Below are 23,371 nucleotides of genomic sequence, written 5' to 3'. Positions count from 1 at the left end.
GGGTTGCCTGCTGGTTGATGCTGCACCGGGGGTCAGTTTCTCCAAGGCCTGGGGGCTGCGAGTGCAGTGGTTCTTCAGGCATTGGTTACCTCCGGCTGGATCCCACGGTCAGGGGGGTCCTTAGGATTCCCTCTGCAGGCGTTGTCGTGGAGGTCTGGAGGGGTCAACCAAGGGTGATCTCTTGCTCACAGTCACCTGGGGACCCTTTCTTGCTGGGTGGGCTATCTGGACACGGGATGTGGACGTTGGGTGCACAGGGGTCAGGACTCGCGCATCTGGAGTGAGGTGGGAATACCTAGTTGTAGGTTTCTTCAGACAGAGCCACTGTCCTCGGAAGTTCTTGGTCCTTTTGGGTGCAGGGCAGTCCTCTGGAGTTGGCAGAGGTCGCTGGGCCCGCTGGACGCGTTGCTGGTCTTTTTGCAGGTTCTTTGAAGCAGGAAACAGGCCGGTAGGGCTGGGGCCAAAGCAGTTGTCGTCCTCCTCCTTCTCTACTGGGGTTTTCAGCTTAGCAGTCCTTCTTCTTGTAGGTCGCCAGGAATCTGGTGAGCTGGGTCCAGGGAGCCCCTTAAATCCTAGATTTAGGGGCGTGTTAGAGGGCAGTAGCCAATGGCCACTGTCCCTGAGGGTGGCTACACCCTCCTTGTGTCCACTCCCTTTGGGGTGGGGGACACATTCTTATCCCTATTGGTCCCTGTCCACCAAACCAAGATGGAGGATTCTGCAGGGAGGGGTCACCTCAGCTCTGGACACCTTAGGGGTGGTCCTGGCTGTGGTGGTCACTCCTCCTTGTTTCCCCTAATTTTCCCACGGACTTGCCGCCAAAGGGGGCTTCGTCCGGTGGGGACGGGTATCTCCACTAGCTGTAGTTCCCTGGGGTACTGTAACACCAGGCCTGAGTCTTTGAGGCTCACTGCCATGTGTTACAGTTCCTACAGGGGGAGGTGTGAAGCGCCTCCACCCAGGACAGGCTTTGTTTCTGACCACAGAGTGCACAAAGGTAGTCATCCCATGTGGTCAGAAACTCATCTGGATGTGGCAGGCTGGCATGGACCGGTCACCCTTACACTAGCAGTTGGGTTAACATACAGGGGGCATCTCTAAGATGCCCTCTGTGTGCATTTTTCAATAAACCCTGCACTGGCATCAGTGTGGGTTTATTGTGCTGAGAAGTTTGATACCAAACTTCCCAGTGTTAAGTGTAGCCATTATGGTGCTGTGGAGTTCGTAATATCAAACACCCAGACCATATACTCAATATGGCTACCCTGCACTTACAGTGCTAAGAATTGACTTAGACACTGTAGGGGCATAGTGCTCATGCAGCTATGCCCTCACCTGTGGTATAGTGCACCATGCCTTGGGGATACAAGGCCTGCTAGAGGGGTGGCTTACCTATGCCACAGGCAGTAGTTTGTGGGCATGGCACTCTGAGGGGAATGCCATGTCGACTGTCTTTTCTCCCCACTAGCACACACAAGCTGCCATGCAGTGTGCATGTACTGAGCGAGGGGTCCCCGAGTGTGGCATACTTCATGCTGCAGCCCCTAGGTATCTTTCCTGGTCACAGGGCCCTTGGTACCAGGGGTACCTTTAACAAGAGACTTAACTGTGTGCCAGGGCTGTGCCAATTGTGGAAACACAGGTACAGTTGTAGGGAAAGAACACTGATGCTCTGGATTGGTTAGCAGGGTCCCTGCACACTTCCAATCAAAGCTGGCATCAACACTAGGCAAAAAGTGGGGGGTGACTATACTAACAGTGGCATTTTCCTACAGGAAGCGAGAAAAATGTACCCTATAAAATAGTTCTGAGAGCAGTTCATCTAGCTCCAAAACCTTTTATGCTGTCACTTCAGAAACAAACAACAATTTTGATCAAGGGGACAGCAGCACCACCATGCACTACATAAGCAAGGGTGACACATGGTCGAAAACCATTATCCATGGACACACAATTCATTTGCCATTAGACCCTGGCTATACACCTGTACTTAACAGTACACATTTAGGGGCAGTGAATCAACAGGTGGATTTTCTCAGTCGCTGTTAGAAAGAAAATCACAAACAGGTCCTGGACAATGATGTTTTAGACCACATCTTCTAAGAATGGGGAAAATACAACAAAACAAAATGGAGAATGCCAAGACTTCAAATCCCGATGACTAGAACTAGGATCATGGGGCAATACCCTTTTGAAAAACTGATCAGGAGGTATTCTAAGTTATGTTCGTCCAATAATATGTAATGGAGAAACTGAGAAAGTCCTCCGCGAAAATGATCATAATTGCCATGTGCTGGCTGAGGCAGTGGTGGTACCTGGACCTTCTACAGATATCTGTCAGACTGCACTGGAGACTCATTCACAGACCCTGTCTGCTATTTAGTCTTCAGGGGCAAATTTAGCACTTAAACCTAACATTGTCAAATTCCGCAGTATGGGTCCTGAGGTCAGACATTATCAACATTTTGAACCTTGGAGTGAGTGTTGTATCTTTATCAAAATTGATGAGCCCTCCATTTGTGAAGATCCAAAAGGCTACATTAGAGTGTTTTTCTGGAAAACAGCTTTTCTAGTAGCCATTATATCTTCCCAGACAATTAAAAGACTTAGCTACCATAGTCCCTTACACAGTTTTTCTTTCTAATAAGGTGGTGACAAGGACACAACCTTCATATAACCAAATGATTACTCTTATCACATTCTTTCTCAGTCCATCCACTCCAGCAAGACTTTAGTTTGCCTTCCATTGATACAGGAGGTTCCTTGATTTCTAGCTGGATAAAAGTAAGGTTCTGAGAAAGCAAAACTGGCTATTTATCAAATATGACCATATCAGTGTTTGGCAACATCTAAACAATCCATTGCTAGATGGATAGTAGCTTGCAATACTACTTGTTATCAATAGGCAGGCAAACTCTTTCCAGAGAAACCAAAAACAAGCACACTCTACTAATGGAAAAACATCTACCACATCATGGCTTAGAAACATCCCAATTTCTAACATCTGCAGGCAGCAATATGGAAGCAACTTATCACATTTGCTAGATTCAGACACTCAAGAAAATGCTAGATTGGGTCAAGGAACACTTTGAAATCTGTTCAAGTGATATATTTCTCTTATACCAGGGAGTACCGCCCTTAGCTACAGATGCTATGTTTTTCCTTTTGCCCAGCAGTCGCTTTTCTTTCATTTCAATCCGCTTGCTATTCTATTCATGCATTTATGACTATCAGTGAAAATTCTACGATGCAGAAGAAAAGGTTTACCCACTTGCAGTCTTACTTCTCCACAATAGAAATCTTCATTGAAGTCATGAACACCTACCCCACCTCCCCAGCTGGGTAGGGTTGGCATTAGAAATACCCTTAACATTTTAACTGTAAAAAAGCTAGCTATGTGAGGCAACTTTGTGTGCCTCATGGGTAAAGGAAACGTCTCAAATCTTAGAGACTGGATTCCTTTTTCCACAGCTTTCATCATGGGCTACATATTTTTCCTTAGGTTGGACCCTTTTAATCCTTTTTGTACTTAGGTGCTTCAGTTTAGTCTAGAAATGTATGTTGTAGGAAGTTGGCTCTCTATATACTATATTTCAAATTAGAAATAGTGTGCACAGAGTCCAAGGGTTCCCCTTAGAGGTAAGATAGTGGCAAAAGTAGATAATTCTAATGCTCTATTTTGTGGTAGTGTGGTCGAGCAGTAGGCTTATCTGAGGGTAGTGTTAAGCATTTGTTGTACACACACAGGCAATAAATGAGGAACAAAGACTTACTCCAGGCCAATAGGTTTTTATATTGAAAAATATATTTTCTTAGTTTATTTTAAGAATCACAGGTTCAAGATTTACAGTTAAACTTTAAATGTAAGGTACTTCACTTAGATACTTTAGGAACTTTGAATAAAAACAATATCATGTGCAGTGTTTGTAAAAATGGCAATAAGCTATTTTCAAAGTGGACACTGTGCAAAAATCAACAGTTCCTGGGGGAGGTAAGTAAAGGTTAGATTAGGAGGTAAGTAAAACACTTAAAAGTCTCAGTCCTGGGGCATAGGCAGCCCACCGCTGGGGGTTCAAGGCAACCCCAAAGTTTACCACACCAGCAGCTCAGGGCCGGTCAGGTGCAGAGGTCAAAGAGGTGCCCAAAACACATAGGCACCTATGGAGAACAGGGGTGCTCCGGTTCCAGTCTGCCAGCAGGTAAGTACCTGTGTCCTCGGGGGCAGACCAGGGGGGTTTTGTAGAGCACTGGGGGGGGACACAAGTAGGCACACAAAACACAACCTCAGCGGCATATGGGCGGCCGGGTGCAGTGTGCAAAGCAGGCATCGGGTTTTGTATTGGTTTCAATGGAGGGACCCGGGGGTCACTCTAGTGGTGCAGGCAGGCACAGGGGGGCTTCTCTGGACAGCCACCACCTGGGCTAGGCAGAGGGTCGCCTGGGGGCCACTCCTGCGTTGAATTTTGGTTCCTTCAGGTCCTGGGGGCTGTGGGTGCAGTGTTGGTTCCAGGCGTCGGGTCCCTTGTTACAGGCAGTCCCGGTCAGAGGGAACCTCTGGATTCTCTCTGCAAGCGTCGCTGTGAGGGCTCAGGGGGGTCGTCTCTGGTTAGTCACGGGATCGCAGTCGCCGGGGAGTCCTCCTTGAGGTGTTGGTTTTATGCAGGTCGAGCCGGGGGCGTCGGGTGCAGAGTGTGAAATCTCACGCTTCCGGCGGGAAACATGAAGTCATTGGAAGTTGTTTCTTTGTTGCAAAGAAGTAGCTGGTTTTGAACAGGGTCGCTGTTCACTGGAGCTTCTTGGTCCTGTAGTCAAGGGCAGTCCTCTGAGGCTTCAGAGGTCGCTGGTCCCTGTCGGATGCGTTGCTGGAGCAGGTTTTCATAGTTGGAGACAGGCCTGTAGGGCTGGGGCCAAATCAGTTGTTGTCTTACTCCTTCTCTGCAGGCTTGTAGGTCAGCAGTACTTCTTCTTTCTTCAGGTTGCAGGAATCTGATTTCCTGGGATCTGGGGAGCCCCTAAATACTGAATTTAGGGATGTGTTTAGGTCTGGGAGGGCAGTAGCCAATGGCTACTGTCCTTGAGGGTGGCTACACCCTCTTTGTGCCTCCTCCCTGTGGGGAGGGGGGGGCACATCCCTAATCCTATTGGGGGAACCCTCCAAACTCACGATGGAGGATTTCTAAAGGCAGGGGTCACCTCAGCTCAGGACACCTTAGGGGCTGTCCTGACTGGTGGATGACTCCTCCTTGTTTTTCTCATTATCTCCTCCAGCCTTGCCGCCAAAAGTGGGGGCAGTGGCCGGAGGGCCAAGCATCTCCACTAGCTGGGATGCCCTGTGGTGCTTTAACAAAAGGGGTGAGCCTTTGAAGCTCACTGCCAGGTGTTACATTTCCTGCATGGGGAGGTGACAAACACCTCAGCCCAGTACAGGCTTTTTTCCTGGCCACAGAGTGACAAAGGCACTCTCCCCATGTGGCCAGCAACATGTCTGGTCTGTGGCAGGCTGGCAGGAACTGGTCAGCCTACACTAGAAGTCGGGTATGTTTTCAGGGGGCATCTCTAAGATGCCCTCTGGGGTGTATTTCACAATAAAATGTACACTGGCATCAGTGTGCATTTATTGTGCTGAGAAGTTTGATACCAAACTTCCCAGTTTTCAGTGTAGCCATTATGGTGATGTGGAATTCGTGTATGACAGACTCCCAGACCATATACTCTTATGGCTACCCTGCACTTACAATGTCTAAGGTTAGACACTGTAGGGGCATAGTGCCCATGCACTTATGCCCACACCTGTGGTATAGTGCACCCTGCCTTAGGGCTGTAAGGCCTGCTAGAGGGGTAACTTACCTATGCCACAGGCAGTGTGAGGTTGCCATGACACTCTGAGGGGCGTGCCATGTCGACTTTGTCATTTTCTCCCCACCACCACACACAAGCTGTGAGGCAGTGTCCATGTGCTGAGTGAGGGGTCCCCAGGGTGGTATAAGACATGCTGCAGTCCTTAGAGTCCTTCTCTGGCAGGGGTACCAGTTACAAGGGACTTACCTGAGTGCCAGGGTTGTGCCAATTGTGGAGACAAAGGTACAGTTTAGGGAAAGAACACTGGTGCTGAGGTCTGGTTAGCAGGGTCCCAGCACACTTTCAAATCATAACTCAGCATCAGCAAAGGCAAAAAAGTTAGGGGGTAACCATGCCAAGGAGGAATTTCCTCACATATGTGTTTTCAATAGTAAAAACTAGATCCAGGAAAATATTTCAACACTAATAGACCCTCCTAAAGGGTGCTGCTCATGGAAAAGTGCTCCCGGGTCCATGCTGGCCGTGTGGAATTATTCATGAGTTATGACTTAATTGATGATCCCATCTACTATCCATCAAGCAGTGGATTGTTTTAAACTTGGTAAATGATGTCGAACTAGGACCTACGAGTATTACAACCTTTTCTTCCTCTCCAGAACAGCTTAAAATATATATTAGAGAAAGACATCATATACGGAAATGGCACATCTTAAGCGATCACCCTCACTGTAGAAAAACTCTGATGCCCTTGTGGGTAGGGAACACTGAATAATCATAAAAACAGATTCAATGACGCAGTCAAGTTGAGAGTTGCTTTGAAATTGGAATGGAGGTGAAAGTGGTTGTGATGGGGAAACGTGTGATGTCTATATGAAATTAATCTTAATCTTCCTGAGAGCAAAACCTCACTCTTGATTTTGAAATTTCAACTTTTGCAGTGTTAATGTCTTTTTAATCTCATGGGTTTGCTTGTTCCACACAGATACTTCTTCCGCAGCGGCAACATTGAACACCCAGAGGACAAGCTTTTTAACACTACAGTGGAGGTCTTGCCTTTTGATGTGAGTTTGCTAGGTGTTACGTTTGCAGCGTTTGTTTTATTGAAAAAATACTTGTAAGGTCATACCTTGTCTTTATGAAATAGTAATTTCTCAGAGCAGAATCCTAAATACATCTTCCAGCTTCAAGGAAGGGGCCTCCAAATTTGTTTGTTAAACGTTTGAAGTACTCTGTGCCTCATTCACTTAAAAGGGCATCTACAGTAAACCCTTTCACTCCCTTCAATCGCCCACCGAGCAGCTCTTCAGTTTCCGGTTATTTTTTTTAGAACTATTTTATTATAATGGTTTCTTAGTGGTGTGAAAGAAAACTGACACTTGGGAAGGCTCTTGGAAGTCTAACACATCTTTCGGGCAAAAAGTAGCTTATCAAGTACTCCGCTGTGTGATCTGCTAGAGCACTTAATGCTGAATTCTGTACGTTTTTTGCTACTTTTATGCTTTTCTTTCAATGCAGTAAGCGGGTTAAAGAATGTGATCAAATTGAGGTTCCCGATACACTAACAAATAGGTACCTTGCGGTTTTCGTGGGATGGATGTGAGAGGGCCTTGAGTAGATGCAGTGGGCTGTGGCTCCTCCTGGCTGAGGGCGTCGGGGCTGTGTCCATCCAGTTTTGCAAGTTATGTAGATGGTATTGATGGTAATTGCTAAGAGCAGTTATCATCGACATAAAATTGAAGAACAAAACAAAGCCTGTACCTTTCTCTCGTCCCCACTGACACAAGAATTAGGCAGCCAGGCACTTTTTAGACAGGCACATGCATTATTTCGTCTGTGCCAACTCACGTTATTTGCTTTTTTTTATTTATTTAAGCAGGCGGGGCTGAACTGGCACTTGCTTGACCCGCATTTCTCAGACGTCTCAAGAGACCACCCATTAATGACGTGAAGCAGTGTTGCATTTTAGAGCAGCCCCAGGGAACTGGGGCATCAGCACTGTATTTCCCTGGTTTGCTTGTCAGTCATACATATATCAGTGCTTTAAATGGGCCGGTACTCTCCGGTACTGAGTACCAGCACTTTTTTATTTTGAGAGGGAGAGTACCGGCATATCTCAAGAAAAACGTTATACTTTTAATTGGAGAGTACCGGCACTTCTCAGAAACAAGCAGGTACTCTGGTACAGAGTACCTGCACTTCTATTTTTTCATTTAAAGCACTGCATATGCTGTAAACATATAATCTGTGAATGCGTTAGCACACGCAGAGTATCTGTTTACAGCACATCGCCAAAAGTCTCCTCTTCAGAGGACGCTTGGCCTCTAACTGGTACATGGGGTTCACCTTATTAAGACACATGCATGCCAGCCGTGCCTTTAGACTTTCAGGACCAGTGCACAGAGAGGGGCCTTCCGGGAAAGCCAGGAACCCTCGCCTTATGCCTGCCTGTTGTGTTGAGTTTTCGCTTTGTCTGGATCACTGCGTTGTGTGATCCAGCATTGAGGCTGAAAACAAACACAAGGGATACTTTCAGAACATCCTCATCTCACGTATTTAAAAAAATCTCAGGTGTGCTAATGAAGTTATTACCACGTATGAAGGCTCCTTGAAATATGAGAACACAGGATCGGCCATGTACAGAAGGAAACCTTTTTTTTGCATCGAGCACAGGAATTTGTAGACGCTTTTATATTTAGTAATGATCATTAGCAAATATGAGAGCCTCTTGAATATGAGAGCTCAGGATGGGCACTGTAGAAAAGAAAACCTTTTTGGATAGAGTACACTTTACAAAATCCTCTAATTTTGCAGGGACAGAAAAGTCAACGCTGGTCTCCAAGTTAGAAGACTTAGCAGTAAGCACCAGTGTGTTAGACATAGCCTAACATTTGACCTTTGTCTTTGAACTCACAACAATACGACAAGACAAGCTAACTTTAAGCTAAACTTTATTGCTCCTCCGCCTTACTAAAAGTGAATCTGTTCTCATTCATTTAATTGTGACCTGCTACAATGAATGTGTTCAATGTCTGCCGACCTAGTACAAAGCAAAGGAGGGCAATTCTTGCTAAGATACCCCTAGGAAGGAAAGAAGGGCTAAAGTGTCCCCGTTCTGGGCGGGTTTAATTCACAGGCATCTAATTTCCCCCGAGAATAAAGCTTTTGATTTTTGTTTTGTTTAAAGGGCATGTTCCAGCCAGAGTGCTTTCTTTATTTTATAGGGACATTTTATTACCCTTTTACAGCTAACATCAAAACAGTAACCCTGCTCATTATGGCTAATAACTCGCATTGCTTCACTGTCGTCCCGCGTTCCTGGGACTGGTCTGGCACAGTGTCCCTCCAAGTGGTTCGAGTAGCTCTCTGGGTTTCATCTAAGTTGTCAGTCCGAGGTAGTTCCACCATTTTTCTACATATTTGGGGGGCATCCCCGAGCTTCAAAACATTTTCTTCCAGTTTGCTGCACCAGTCCATACCCCTAATCCAAGCCTCGTCTGAAGGTGCTACCGCTGAGGTCCAGTTGTGGGCTATGTCCCTTTTGGCGATTAACATGCCCACACCCACCAGTGTCCTATCCCCCCCGATCCGTCCCATATCATCTAGAATATGAAGTAGAGCAATCTTTAGGTTAGCGTCAACATTTGTACCTACTACGGCGGACTGCAAGGTTGGCAGTCCAATAAACATGTATCACTGGGCATTGCTATACAACATGGAAGAAATCCCCCATGGGGTCTTTACACCTGTGGCATGCTGAGGAGTCAGTGAGTCCCGCTCCCACATACCAAGGGTGTCATATAGGCTTAATGTAAATACTTGATTTGTAAAAAAAAAAAAAACTGTGTATTGTTAGTGTGTGATGGGCCATACAGGCATCTCTCTAGTCCACGTCATGAAGATCCCCTACAGACCTTCCCATTTCTCTTTCAGTGGGGTCAATGATACAGACGAGTCCACCACTAGGGATTTATAAATCTGGGATACCCCTCCCTTGCCTAATGGCACATAGGATTCTTATTTTCCAAAGGGTTATACTCAGGAATGTCCTGTAGTATGTTTTGGTATGTGTGTAGTGCGTGCCGAAGTTGTAAGTAGTAGTAGAATTGTGAGGTTGGCATTTTGAATTCTACCTGGAGCTCTTGGAATGATTTCCTGTGGCTTACGCCCCAAACGTCCCCCATTCTCCATATTCCAAAGAAGTCCCATCCCTTAAACCCTTTATACGGTGGACACCTGATCCAGCCACCTGCCCTCCCACACATCGGGGTTTCCCTGGTCAGTTTGCAGTTCCATCACATCCACCGGAGAGCAGCCTTCCACACTGTAAACGCCACTTGATGTGGAGTACATTGTCCAGCATGGCTCATTACCCTCTGTATATATAACAAAATAAGTGGGCAAACCCTGTAACACGTGGACCCAGGTAAATAGATTCATGAACAAAAAAATGGTCCATGCAGGTGAATTGTCAGCCTTGATTTGATGTTCATAGTATAATAAAAAGAAACAAATTTTATAGAATTAATATGTATGTACCTTACCTCTTGGGAGGGTGAATTTTGCTGTGGAAGTCGAGGCTGACACTTCCCCTGCACGGACCATTTTTTATTCATAGGCAGGGTCGTCCTACCCTTCATGCAGCATGTCCTTGATAGGGACTAACTGTGTTGCCCAGTAATATAGGTACAAGTCTGCCATGGCAAAGCCCCGTCATACATCTGTACTTTCTTTTTCACTTGAACATCAGCTAATCAGTGACTGGATTGAATCCAAGATTCTCTGCCTTTGGAATGGGGATTACCCTATTGTGAACCAATCTAAGCAATAACTGAGTGAAACAGAAAATAATGTTCTTATCTGGAACTAAAGCTCCACTCCGACATTGTTAACCAGAACATTAATTCTGTTTTGTATTCTGTTGGAAATAGCCCTTTTTGAAGGGTTATCTCCAAACCTTTTCTCCTCTGACCTCCTGTCTTTGACTATGTGCTGTATTTCGTTTTTGCTGGCTTTAGGACCCTGGGCACTTTACCACTGCTGACCAGTCTTAAAGTGCAAGTGCTCTCTGTCTAAATTGTATTGGTGATTGTTTTATCCATGATTGGCATATTTGATTTACTAGTTAGTCCCTAGTATAGGGCACTGTGTTTGCCCAGGACCTGTAAATCAAATGTTAATAGTGGGCCTGCAGGACTGGTTGTGCCACTCACATGAGTAGCCCTGCAAACACGTCTCAGGTCTGTGTGCAGTTTTAAACTGCCATTTCGACCTGGCAAGCGCGTCCACTTGCCGGGGCAAAACCTTCCCTTTTACTACATGTAAGTCACCCCGAAAGTAGGCCCAAGGCAGCCCGTGAGCAGTGTACAGTAGTTTTAAAAGGTAGAACATGTACTGGTGTGTTTTACATGTCCTGATAGTGAAAGTGAAATACTGCTAAATTGACTTTGCACTATTGCAAGGCTTCTCTCTCCCATAAGGTAACATGGGGATTGCCCTGAAAAATCTTTTAAGTGTAATTTCCCATTGGGAGCAGATAGAAATGTGGAGTTTGGGGTCTCTAAATTCACAATTTTAAAATACATATTTTGGTGAAGTTGGTTTTTAAATTGTAAGTTTGAAAATGGCACCTTTTGAAAGTGGGCATTTTCTTGTTTAACCATTCTGTGCCTCTGCTGTCTGTTGAATATAAGTCTGGATCAGGATGACAGTTGGGCTGTTGCTGTATTCGCTGTAGACATTCACACAAAGGGAGCTTAGCGGTGCCCTGCATATCCTGATTGCCCATCATCAGGCTGATGTGTGTTCCTGAGCTAGAGTGGTCGGAGGAGGTGACACTTGCACCTGAATAGGGCTGTGCCTGTCCTCACACAAAGCAGTCTCTAACCCCCTGGGTTGTGTCTGGGGCCAGCACAGAAAAAGGCAGGGTCTTGTGCACTACAAAGACTTCGCTTTGAAGTTTGTCTACTTCAAAGATGAAAAATGGGTACAAGTACTGGACCTCTGACACCACAGAATTTGAATCCTTCTGGACTGAGGACATTCTGCCAATGAGGAAGTGCTGGATGCTGTAGGAAGGACTGCCACTCTGCCTGTTGCTTTGCTGGCCTGCTGCATCTGTCCTGGGAGTGAAAGGACTGAACTTTGCTTTCTACATCGTGTGTTCCATGATTTTTCAAGGGCTTGGACTGAGCTTGCCTCCTGTTAAGTCTCAGGGACATCAAAGGCTTCATCTGCCAGTGCCTGGGTTCTTTTGCTGAGGGTCCTGACTTGCCAAGTGGTGCCAAATCCAGTTCCTATCCCCTTGGGAGTGGGTTCTGGTGTAACCAAGAAGAAACAATCACATCGACTCCAGAATCGGAGCTGCTGTCCAACTCCACACCACTGCCTGCATTGAGTACATTGACTGCGACTAACGCCGCAGGCCTGACAGCACCATAGGACCTTTGAAGTCTCAAGTGCTGTGTCGCCGACATTTGTGACACCCGACTTCACTGCAGCATCTGTGGCCAGTGGTGTGATCACGTCACCGCAAAGTTGACGTCTTGCGTCTTGACCTGCTGGATTCTCCGACTCTGCCTTGTTGTAAGGAACCAACGCCTCACCACCAATGCCAAATCACCTCCCCTGCAACCATAAGGAATTGACGCCTCACCTTTCCTGCCTAGAAGTAAGGAACCAACTCCTCACTTCCCCAGTAGTAGTAAGGAACTGATGCTGCACCAGCAACGCCTCACCTTCCCGGCTCTGAGCAGCATCTTTGTTTCCTCATTTTTCAAGGTTCTGCGCAACTCCATGACTGGACCACACTCCCTCGTGAGTAGCGTTGGACTGTGGGGGAACAACTCCTTCAAGCGCTATACTAAGATTTAATTTTTGAAAGTTTTTATCTTTGCTTGTGTATGCCGTATTTTTGTCATGTTGGTCTTGTTTTACTCAGATATTGGCTATTTTTCTAAAATGGTGTGGAGTACTTTTGAAGTGTTTTCACTATGTTACTGTGTTATTGAGTGTGTACAAGTGTACAAATACTTTACACATTGCCTCTGAGATAAGGCTGACTTGCTCGTGCCAAGCTACTAAGGGAGTGAGTTGAGTTTATCTTAGCTGTGACTCTCTTACCCTGACTAGAGTGAGGGTCCCTACTTAGACGGGATGCAAACCACTGCCAACTAGAGACCCGATTTCTAACATCTCCTTTACACTTGAGTCCCTGCATCCTATCCCTTTCTAACTAAGAATCCCTTCTCCTCAGGCCATAGTAATACAACACCTGTTTAGTAAGTGGATACAGATCTGTGAATCGTTACCAGCTAAACACTACATAAATGGGCCTAAAACTGGCAAAAAAAACCCTGCCCTTGCTTTGGACATTTAGTAAAAGCTGCAGTGGTGAGGTTTAGGCCCCCAATATGTTCAGGGGAGTCTGCAGGCAAAGTGGCATCGAGGCCATAATACTTACATGTACCCAGTGACATGTTTCAACAAACATGCTCAGATTTTTTTCTTAATGAAATAAAGTTGAAAGTGGGTTCTCTATCTTGGGATCTTCATTGACGTTATTAACTTTCGTGTAGTCCCACCCAGGTGCTTTTTAACATAAATGTATATTTGTTTTTAAACAGGCATCTTTAGGGACAGATATTTATGGAGCCTATCTCAGAGTGCCATTTGCAAAGTTATTTTCTTATCTTTTAAAAATAGTCCATTTATAATAGAAATTGCTCAGGAGCAAAAAGTACTGCTTGATGTTAACTTTCCTGATACTTTTTTTGTTTTATACCTTTATTAAAACTTGCGTAGATTATGCAGTCAACAGCCAGACATAAAACAAAAAAGAAAAAGCAATTTATGACGCCCTTATACGGATCAAATGCAAAATAGTGCAGATGTCCAGACGTCATTCCACACTGCCTCAATATACAGTATGAAGGTTACGGAGTCAGGGGTGTTAACAGAACAGTGTCGATCCCAGGAACTCCCATCACTTCAATGATGAATTGTCCAGCAATAAAGCAACAAGCATTTGCAATGCAAAAGGTCTTGCATTAGCGAGAGTTAGAGCTGTTGGCGTTGTAAATGGTAATGACAACCTCGCATTTGGGACCTTATAAATATTTAGCCGTGTAGCACATTAAACCTTTATCATAAATTCCTTCATACAATTGGCATTAGACCGTAATGGTCTGAACATGCACTACAGAGCACCACAGTAAAAATAGCATTTGGAAAAAACATGGTCATGTAACCATATATTCAGCCCCTAGAGGGCATAAGCACATAAAAAAAAGAATGATGAAGAATATTGCAGTGTAATCATATATTCAGCCCCTTGAGAGCATAGTGTTCTACACATTTTCAGCCTAGCAGGCCTTTTAAATACCATTTAATTTTGAAGTCAGTGGCACAAGGGTGCAGTGCCGCAGGTCTTTACTAGAAGTCCCTGCAGAGTCAACAGCAGAAGGAGCAGCACCACTGGTCATTGTTAGATGTCCCTTTAGAGTCAACAGCAGAAGGTGCAGTACTACTGGTTATGGCTAGATGTCGCTGTAGAGTCAACAGCAGAGGGCGCAGTGCCACTGGTGGTGGCTAGACTTAACTTTCAAGCCAACTGAGTTAATAGTGCCTTGGAGCAATTATCATCCTTCAACTCAAGCAGGGCTGTCATAATGCTCCAACAAACAAGGCCCTTATAACACAAACTGCTCTCAGCTGTAAAAACAAATGTTTCTGCTATGACAGAAATTAAATATGCATTGAATGGTGGAAGAGGTTATGCTTTTTGGGCCCTCTGTCACTTAGTGTGACCCATAAGCTGGCCTTAACAGAAAGAGCACATTGTTCTGAATGTTTTGGCGGTGGTCCCATTGCCCGAGGACCACCACAGGCTGAGTAATGGCTAAAAATGTGTTGTAAAAGGAATGCCTACAAAGCATTATGGGGTGAGTTTCTGTGCATACATTAAATCTTCATCAGAAATAAACTGGTTGTGAATTAGCAGAAGGTGCAATACCACTGGTGGTGGCTAGATGTCCCTGTCGATCCAACTGAGTTAGTAGTGCCTTGGAGCAATTATCAAACTTCAGCCGTTAGAGAGCATAGCACATTACACATTTGCAGGCCGAGCAAGGCTATCAGAATACTGTTACAAACAAGGCCCTTAAATCACAAACTCCTCTCAGCTGTAAAAACAAAAGTTTCAGCTGCAAGAGAATTTAAATATGCATTGAATTGTGGAAGAGTTTATGATTTTTGGGCCCCCTCTCACCTAGTGTGACCCACAAGATGGCCTGCACAGAAAGATAACGTCGTTCAGAATGTTTTGGTGGTGGTCCCATTGCCCTAGGACCACCACAGGATGAATTTTGGGCAAAAATGTGTTATAAAAGGAATGCCTGCAAACCATTACAGGGTGAGTGTCCCCGGGTGCAGTGCATATTGTTCCTGGCTCGATTTCATGCTATATAAAGCAACAAAAAAAGCACAAAACACACGCACCACACAACAATTTGTAATGACTAATTATGTAAAGCAAGGACCACGTGATGGGCAAATGTAGAAAATAAACCACATGTGTGAACGGATGCTTTCTGACAAACACAAGGGACAGGAAACAAAGAAAAATAGTCCGTGCAAATTACAGAAAAACATTCCAGGCATAAGTAAACTGTACTTGGCGGTGCTCTTCAGCCAAGTCCAGGAAGTGCCGTATCGGCTGCCAAACCGGTTAGGAGGCAGCATAACAAGAGCGACACTGCTTTTAACCTATTGGAAGTGGCAGGGGGAAGCAAATGCCTATACTCCATCCAACAGGTCTGCCAGGCAGCACATGCTCGCTGCCTAGGCTCGACCTAAAAAAGCATAAACAGTTCATGACATGCCCTTATACGCATCAAATGCAAAATAGTGCAGATGTTCAGTCGTGATTCCACAATGCCTCAATATGCAGTATGAAAGTTATGGAGTCAAGGGTGTTAACAAAACGTCACTCACAGGAACTCCCGTCATTCTCACAGTGAATTGTCCCAGCGCACTCTTTAATAATCATTGCCCCGAATTACCATTGTTAGTTTCTTACTGTAACTCCAAGGCAGGGCCAAACCTCACTGCTGACATATTTCTCTCATTGACATGGGTTTGTTAGTTCTCTCGTAGGGGATTTCCATGTATAGTCATAAGCGTTGAATAGTTGGAGCACTTTTTCTAATATAACTTTTTAAGTGTCCACGTTCGCCTTACTTCAGGAAGGCCTGCCAAGTCACTTAAGAATGTCCATATGAACGCCTAGAGGAAAAGCTACAGTGTCCAAAATTCTTCATCCAGTTTGCTTTTAAAAGGGACAAATTTGAGATACATGCATGTAAATGCTTAAATGAGTGAAAAACTTTGCAGAAAAATTCCTTCACAAACCTTTTTATATTGCAAACCCCAATGAAGAAGTGACGGGCAGTGTAGCCCACAGGCTGCCATTAGAAATGAAGAAAAAGGAGACTGTGCCTTTAAGAGCAGCCTGTCCTCCAGTATCCCATCATGCCCAGAGAGAGGCAGTTACCCCAGTTCTTTTTTCCGACTCCTGCTGACAGGACCCTGGAGCATTAAGCTCGACCTATTTTAGGTTTTTCTTCAAAAATACAGTTAAAATTTCCACGACAACTGCTTCACTCGACGTCTTTTGACTTTCCTTTTTGATTTTTGTCTTTTTCTGACTGGAATAAAGGCCTTTTCCCAAGAAAATGCCTTTTTTATTCATCAAATGCCCACGATGTGGCAGAAAAAAGGCCAAAACAGACCCTCACGAGGTCTGTATCATCTGTCTGCCGTCTTCGCACATACCTGCCTCCTGTAACATCAGCAAAACATTTTCCAGGTGCACCCTGCGCGTCAGGGAGAAGATTCGCCTACAAGGGAGAGCAGAGAGACGACACCAGGAAACCAGTGGGACCTCAAAGCGAGGGGAAGGTCAGTCTTCCGCCAGATCTCTTTCCTCAGCCTCCAGTGGACGTAGAGGGTCTAAGAGGAGTTTTTGGGTCAGAAAACACTTTCGGTTCCGGTCAACGTCGAGGAGATCGACGTCAAGAGGAGGTACGGCGCCGACATGCTCGCTGTCGAAGTCTGGCTCGACGTCGCACTAGTGTAGCTGTTCGAAGTCAAGACACCCCACGATGTCGAAGACTCCACGACATATGACGTCAAGGAGCATATCAAAGTCGTTGGAATCAACTTTGAGATGAAAACGCAGACATCGTGCTTCGATGTTGAGACGCTGAACGTCGACACCTAGATGTCAGAGAGAACGATCGACGTCGAGGAGACAGAAACGGAGAAGGATCTATTCTTCATCGGATTCGCACCATTCTGCTTCTCTGTTACGTCTTCCTTCGTCGCCTTCTCCTCATACCTCTCCTCCACCAGCTACTATGCCGCCTCCTCAACCTTCACAAAGTCTGACACCGCTGCGGTTGACTGATCTGGTTCTTCTAGGACCCGCACCACTTTCAGTGCCTCAAGTGCCTATCAGTGCCCCAGCTCCTAGACCACGCACAACATCACGCCACCGTTCTCGACAGTCATCTGGCCACTCAAGTTCACGACAGACACTCCCACCGCAGATCTAGACATAGATCAAGATCATGGGTCCATCAGAGTGATTCATCGTCCTCTGCCAGAGATTACTCTCCTACTTTATCAGACTCACCTTCACCTCAGGCCTCGCCAGTTGATGATATTAATACCTTTCATGAAGTTCTGGTCCGAGGTGCGACGAAACTTAACATTCCGATGGCTGCCCCTTCTCCATCTACTTCGATTATATTTGAAACTCTCCAACAGCGTATAGCTGCCAGACCTTTGCTACCTCCGGTACCTGGCCTTTTAGAACCTGCTATGGAAGTCTTCCTCATGCCGGCTATGACTAAGTCTGCTCCCTCCAGACTACAGAAAAAGTATCGTCCTTCAGAGCACGATCCTTTGTTTCTGCGTTGTGACCCTCTGCCTGATTCGGTGGTAATATTGGCTGCTCGTAAATCCCACACTACCTCTCTGTCTTCTACCTTTACTCCGACAAAGAGAGTAAGAATGTGGATTCAACAGGCCGCAAAGTCTGTAGTTCGGCTGCCACCTCCATGAAAACGGCAAGCGCAACAGCCCTCTTGGGCAGATACGATAGGGCCTTGTGCAATTCCCTATTCCAGTTTGCAGAGCATCTCCCGAGAGATCATAGGGAGGATTTTTTGGCGATCGTCCAAGAGGGTGCCATGGTCTCAAATCAGATAATCAGTGCAGCAGTGGAATCTTCATTTCTCTCCGCGCATACATACTATCACGGAGTGACGATACAGAGACATTCATGGCTGCGGCATACATCACTGAAGCCGGATGCTCAGCAGCACATTTTGAATCTACCATTCTCAGGCTCTACTCTATTCGGTTGTCACGCCGACAACGAAATGGCAAGGATGAAGGCTGAGGTGGACACTTTGAAGGCAGTGGGTCTTGAAAAACTCAAAGAACAACGAAGGCCCTTCTGACCTTTCCAATGTCGCTTCTCCACTCAAAGGGTTCAAACCCCTCAAGATCTCACCAGCAGTTCCAAAGATCTTATCAACCTCTGCGAAAAACACAGAGGGGACGATCGACACATCAGTCCAATCAGGGTTCTCGACAACCATCAGCCTCAAAACCCTGAAAATGTCCTTCTCCCCCCAACTCCGTTATCCACTCAGGAGGGGGGAGTGTCACCATTTGCTTAGCAGAGTGGCAATGGATCACAACAGACGCTTGGGTCTTAAACATTGTGCAAAATGGGTATTGTCTCAGGTTTTCCACTCTGCCCCCAAGCATTCCGCCAAAATCCACCACCTCTTATCTCAGTCTTCTAAAGGCGGAAGTTACCATTCTCCTCGAAAAGAAAGCAGTGAAAACCGTTCCCCCCCAACCAGTGGGGGAAGGGCATTTACTCCAAGTATTTTCTCATTGCAGAAAAGGACAAGAGAGAGTTCAGACCCATTTTAGATCTCAAAATTGCCAACAAATGGATACGAAAGGAAAAGTTCATGATGCTGTCCTTACACCAGATATATCCTCAGATTCAGCAAGGGGACTGGCTTTGCTCAGTCGATCTACAAGATGCCTACTTTCACATCCCCATCACGAAAAAACATCGCAAGTTCCTGAGGTTTGTTGTGGGTGAAGATCACTTCCAATACACCGTCCTACCATTCGGTCTGAGGTCAGCACCCAGAACTTTTTCCAAATGCATGGCTGTGGTGGCAGCACATCTTCGAACACATCCGATTTTCATCTATCCATATCTGGACGACTGGCTAATTAAAGCATCCACCTGTGCAGAAGCCCAACTGCATTTCCAGTGGACTTGCGATCGCCTTTATCGGTTAAGACTTCATGTCAACTTCCACAAGTCTATGACAGTTCCTGTCCAGAAGTTGCACTACTTAGGAGCTACCATAGGCACACTGCAGTTAAAGGGCGTCTTTCGGAGGAACAACGCTTATCCATTCTTCAAAAGTGTCAGGCACTCCAAACTACACATCACTCAACAGTGCGCACAGTCTCCTCACTCCTTGGCTTCATGGCCTCCTGCATCTTTCTGACACCCAACGCTCGCCCCAACATGCGACCTCTTCAGGAGTGCCTGGAGGACCAATGGAATCAACTGTCTGAGAACTGGGAAGACCGAATTCTTCTGTCCACCCACGCAGTCAGATCTTTCGCCTGCTGGTGTTCTCCGGCCAATCTCCTAAAGGGGATGCCTTTCCGTTCACAGCCTCCAGCACAGACCATCGTGACAGATGCCACTCTCCTCGGACGGGAAGCTCATATGGGTCATCTACAAAACGCAAGGTCTCTGGCCTCCCAAGGAGTCGTCATACCACATCAATCTCCTCGAGCTCTGTGTGGTGCACCTAGCTCTCAAGGCCTTTCTCCTGTCATTCACCACCGACAACTTGCTTGTCCAGACAGACAATACAACCACCATGTACTATCTGAACAAGCAGGGGGACACCAGATCCAGAGTCTTGTCTGAAGAGTCCCAGACAGTATGGCACTGGCTCCTAGCCAACATAGGGGCAACTCACCTTTCAGGTGCTCAGAATGTACAAGCGGATGCCCTCAGCAGAGTTATGGAAGAGAACCACGAGTAGCTGCTCAACGAAGATGTCGTTCAAGATATCATCCGTTTATGGGGCACACCTTCTATTGACCTCGTCGCCACAGAGGAAAACAGAAAATGGCGTGCCTTCGCCGCCAGGTTTTACCACCGAGAATCGCTGGGGAATGCTCTGTGGATAGAATGGTCCAACAAATGTCTATATGCCTTTACACCAATTCTGCTGATCCCAACAGTCCTCCTCAAACTCTCAATGACTTTAGCCACAATGATCCTCATTTCACCAGAGTGGCCGAGGCAGTGGTGGTTCCCTGACCTCCTTCAACGGTCACTCTGTCCACATCTCAGGCTACCATGCAGACCGGACCTCATGACGAAGTTTGGATGGCAGATGAGACACCCCAATCCCTACTCCTTGAATTTGGCAGCTTGGCTCCTGAGTTAGTTCAGTACGGACACCTAAATCTGCCACAGGATTGTATGGAAATCCTAAAGGAGGCGAAGCGGCCATCTAACCGTTCTGCATATTCCTTCAAATGGAAGAGATTCTGCATCTGGTGTTTCTCTAAGAGGATAGACCCTACATCTTGCCAGGAAGATGTCATTCATCCATACTTGTTGCATTTGGCTCAATCTGGTCTGCAACTTTCTTCAATAAAGGTCCATTTGGCAGTTTTGACTGCCTACAGAAAAAGTCCTTCGCAAACCTCTTTCTTTAGGATTCCAGTCATCAAAGATTTCCTAGAAGGGTTAAAGAAGGACATTCCACCAGTTAGGCGCCCTTCCCCGCCAACTTAATGTGGTCCTTTTGCGGCTCATGCAAAATCCATTTGAACCCATACACAAGGCATCTCTCCAACATCTAACTTGGAAGACTGCTTTTCTTGTGGCAATCACATCAACACGAAGGGTTAGCGAGATTCAGGCCCTCTGTGCCCACGAGCTTTACACAGTATTTCACTCCTCCGAGGTAGTACTGCGAACACACCCTAAATTCCTGCCCAAGGTTATATCTGACTTTCATGTCAACCAGTTGATTTCCTTGCCACATTTCTTTCAAAACCCATCTACTCTAGCACAGAGGGCTCTCCATTCTCTAAATGTTAAAAGGGTGTTAAAATTCTACTTAGATAAGACCAGTTCTCTTCGTAGATCTTCACACTTGTTCGTTATTTATTGGCCGATTTTGTACCGGCCTGGCCACCTCCAAGCAATCAATATCGAGATGGATTGTCTCCTGTATTCTATTTTGCTACCAACTAGCTAACAAGACACTAGCTGGCAGACCAAAAGCGCATTCTACTAGAGGCAAGTCGGCAATAACGGCCCTAATGAGGAATGTTCCCTTAGCAGACATCTGTAGAGCTGCGACTTGGAGTCTATTCACACCTTTACTAAGCATTGTCTTGGCAGATGCTCAAGTAGGACAGGCTTCTCTCCGGAACCTCTTTGCTTGAAAGTGTATTTCATGAGTTATCTGTCTACTGCTCCGCGGGTTAGGGGATGGGCTTGCTATTCTATTCAACGCTTATGACTATACATGGAAATCCCCTAAGAGAGAAGGAATAGTTTCTTACCTGTAACTCCAGTTCTCTCGTAGGGGTATTTCCATGATAGTCATAAGCAACCCTCCCGCCTCCCCAGTGGAGTAGACAGATTACTAACTCATGTTACTCATTACTCTCAGCTGAGACTGCCTACAAAAAGAACTGAGGTAACTGCCTCTCTCTGGGCATGATGGGATACTGGAGGACTGGCTGCTCTTAAAGGCACAGTCTCCTTTTTCTTCATTACTAGTGGCAGCCTGTGGGCTACACTGCCCTGCACTCCTTCATGAGGGTTTTGCAATATAAAAAGGTTTATGAAGGAAGTTTTCTGCAATTTTTTTTCACTCATTCAAGCATTTACATGCATGTATCTCAAATTTGTCCCTTTTAAAAGCAAACTGGATGAAAACTTTTGGACACTGTAGCCTTACCTCTAGGCTGCATATGGACATTCTTAAGTGACTTGGCAGGCCTTCCTGAAGTAAGGCGAACATGGACACTTAAGAATTTATATTGGAAAAAGTGCTCCGGGGTCCCTGCAAGTGGGCGGAACTATTCAATGCTTATGACTATCATGGAAATACCCCTACGAGAGAACTGGAGTTACAGGTAAGAAACTATTCCTTCTCTATAGTTGTCCTTGGTGCATTGTACAGTGAACAGTCTCTAAGCCAATCACAGAAATCCAGAACTGTACCTTCTTATCCAAAACAATACTGTATGTCATTTCAGGTGCACTGTGCATGACTGAAAATATAGCTTGCAATGGAGGCATTGCAACCAGCTCAGCCATCATAACTAGTTTCTGGATATCATCTTCAACTGAATAATTCCAATTGAAACCCGCTATTAGGCATTTTTGCAAGATAAATGTTAGCCTTCAGCTACTAATATATTTAACTGTCTGCAGTTGTGATTTATGTCTGGGATCCATAAGAGGTGGCGATTCAGTTGTGAGAATTAAAAAGTGTTAGGATTGCCGTTGTGGCACTATCCATTTTCTAGTTGCTGTCCAGAATAACCTTGGAATCTCGTATTTGACAAAAAGTTATCTGATGCTTGCCTATTTGTACGAAATCCCTCCGTAACTAGCATGGCGTGAAATAGTGCAGTGATCCCGAAAGGGTTTTTGGATTTCATCCTCAGGTACTAGATTCAAGACTTAAAACAGAGGGTCTCAACTTTTACGCAGTAGGGAGATCTTTCTTGCTGCTGAGGTAGTCAAGCATGAACCGGGGTGGGCGCTAGAGAGCAGCCGCACAAGGTGGCCACACTTCAGTGAGGCTCCCACGGCTCGGACCATTCATCCGTCACTATCCTGCCTTAAATGCTCTGCTGAGCCTGGCTGCCTAGCGGGGGTTGCGTGCTGGTGACTGGGGTCCCCTATCTGACATTGGATTAAAGCGAAGCACTGCAGGATATCGGCGGGCTTGTGACGCGCGCAGGCTGGGCCTACTGGTGCGGCCGCTACTCCTAGGCCTCTGAGGACGGGGCCCGCGGCCTGAGGCGAGCGGTGGACGGCTTCACCGTGGGGCGGCCCATCGGATAGGAGGTGGGTGCCCCGACCAGGGCACGGGCTAGATCCCAGCGGATCGGCCTCCTGCGAGAGAGCACTGGAGGTGCTTGGGCCAGATCTGCATTGGTGGTGTTGACGGCTTGGGCTGCGGAGGACTGGTGTCCTGGAGCGGTGCTTTTTGGAGAGGATGCTTTTTCACGGATTCTAGTGCATAGGACTTTGACGGCCTGACCGCCTCCTGGTGCCCCGCCCAGACCGATTGTCGCTCGCCTCCTGAACTACAGGGACAGGGATGCTGCATTAAGACTGAGTAGAGAAAAACATCCTCTGCAGTTTGAGGGCAACGCACTGTTGATTTATCCAGATTTCACTGTGGCTTGTCAG

At 46.2% G+C, this 23,371-nt stretch overlaps 1 protein-coding gene across 1 annotated transcript in view; it reads left to right on the top strand.

Moving 5' to 3' along the window:
* The window catches only part of MGAT4B (alpha-1,3-mannosyl-glycoprotein 4-beta-N-acetylglucosaminyltransferase B), a 1,476,931-nt gene that overhangs the window by 1,254,656 nt on the left and 198,904 nt on the right, over positions 1 to 23,371 (top strand). The window contains exon 12 of the mRNA XM_069199505.1: positions 6,782 to 6,860. Coding sequence (XP_069055606.1) covers positions 6,782 to 6,860 — 79 coding nt within the window. The remainder of the gene's footprint in view (positions 1 to 6,781; positions 6,861 to 23,371) is intronic.

Source organism: Pleurodeles waltl, chromosome 7, assembly GCF_031143425.1.
Source record: "Pleurodeles waltl isolate 20211129_DDA chromosome 7, aPleWal1.hap1.20221129, whole genome shotgun sequence".
Taxonomy (NCBI): domain Eukaryota; kingdom Metazoa; phylum Chordata; class Amphibia; order Caudata; family Salamandridae; genus Pleurodeles; species Pleurodeles waltl.
The sequence above is the reverse complement of the archived record's forward strand: the minus strand, read 5'-3'. Positions and strand labels throughout refer to the sequence as shown.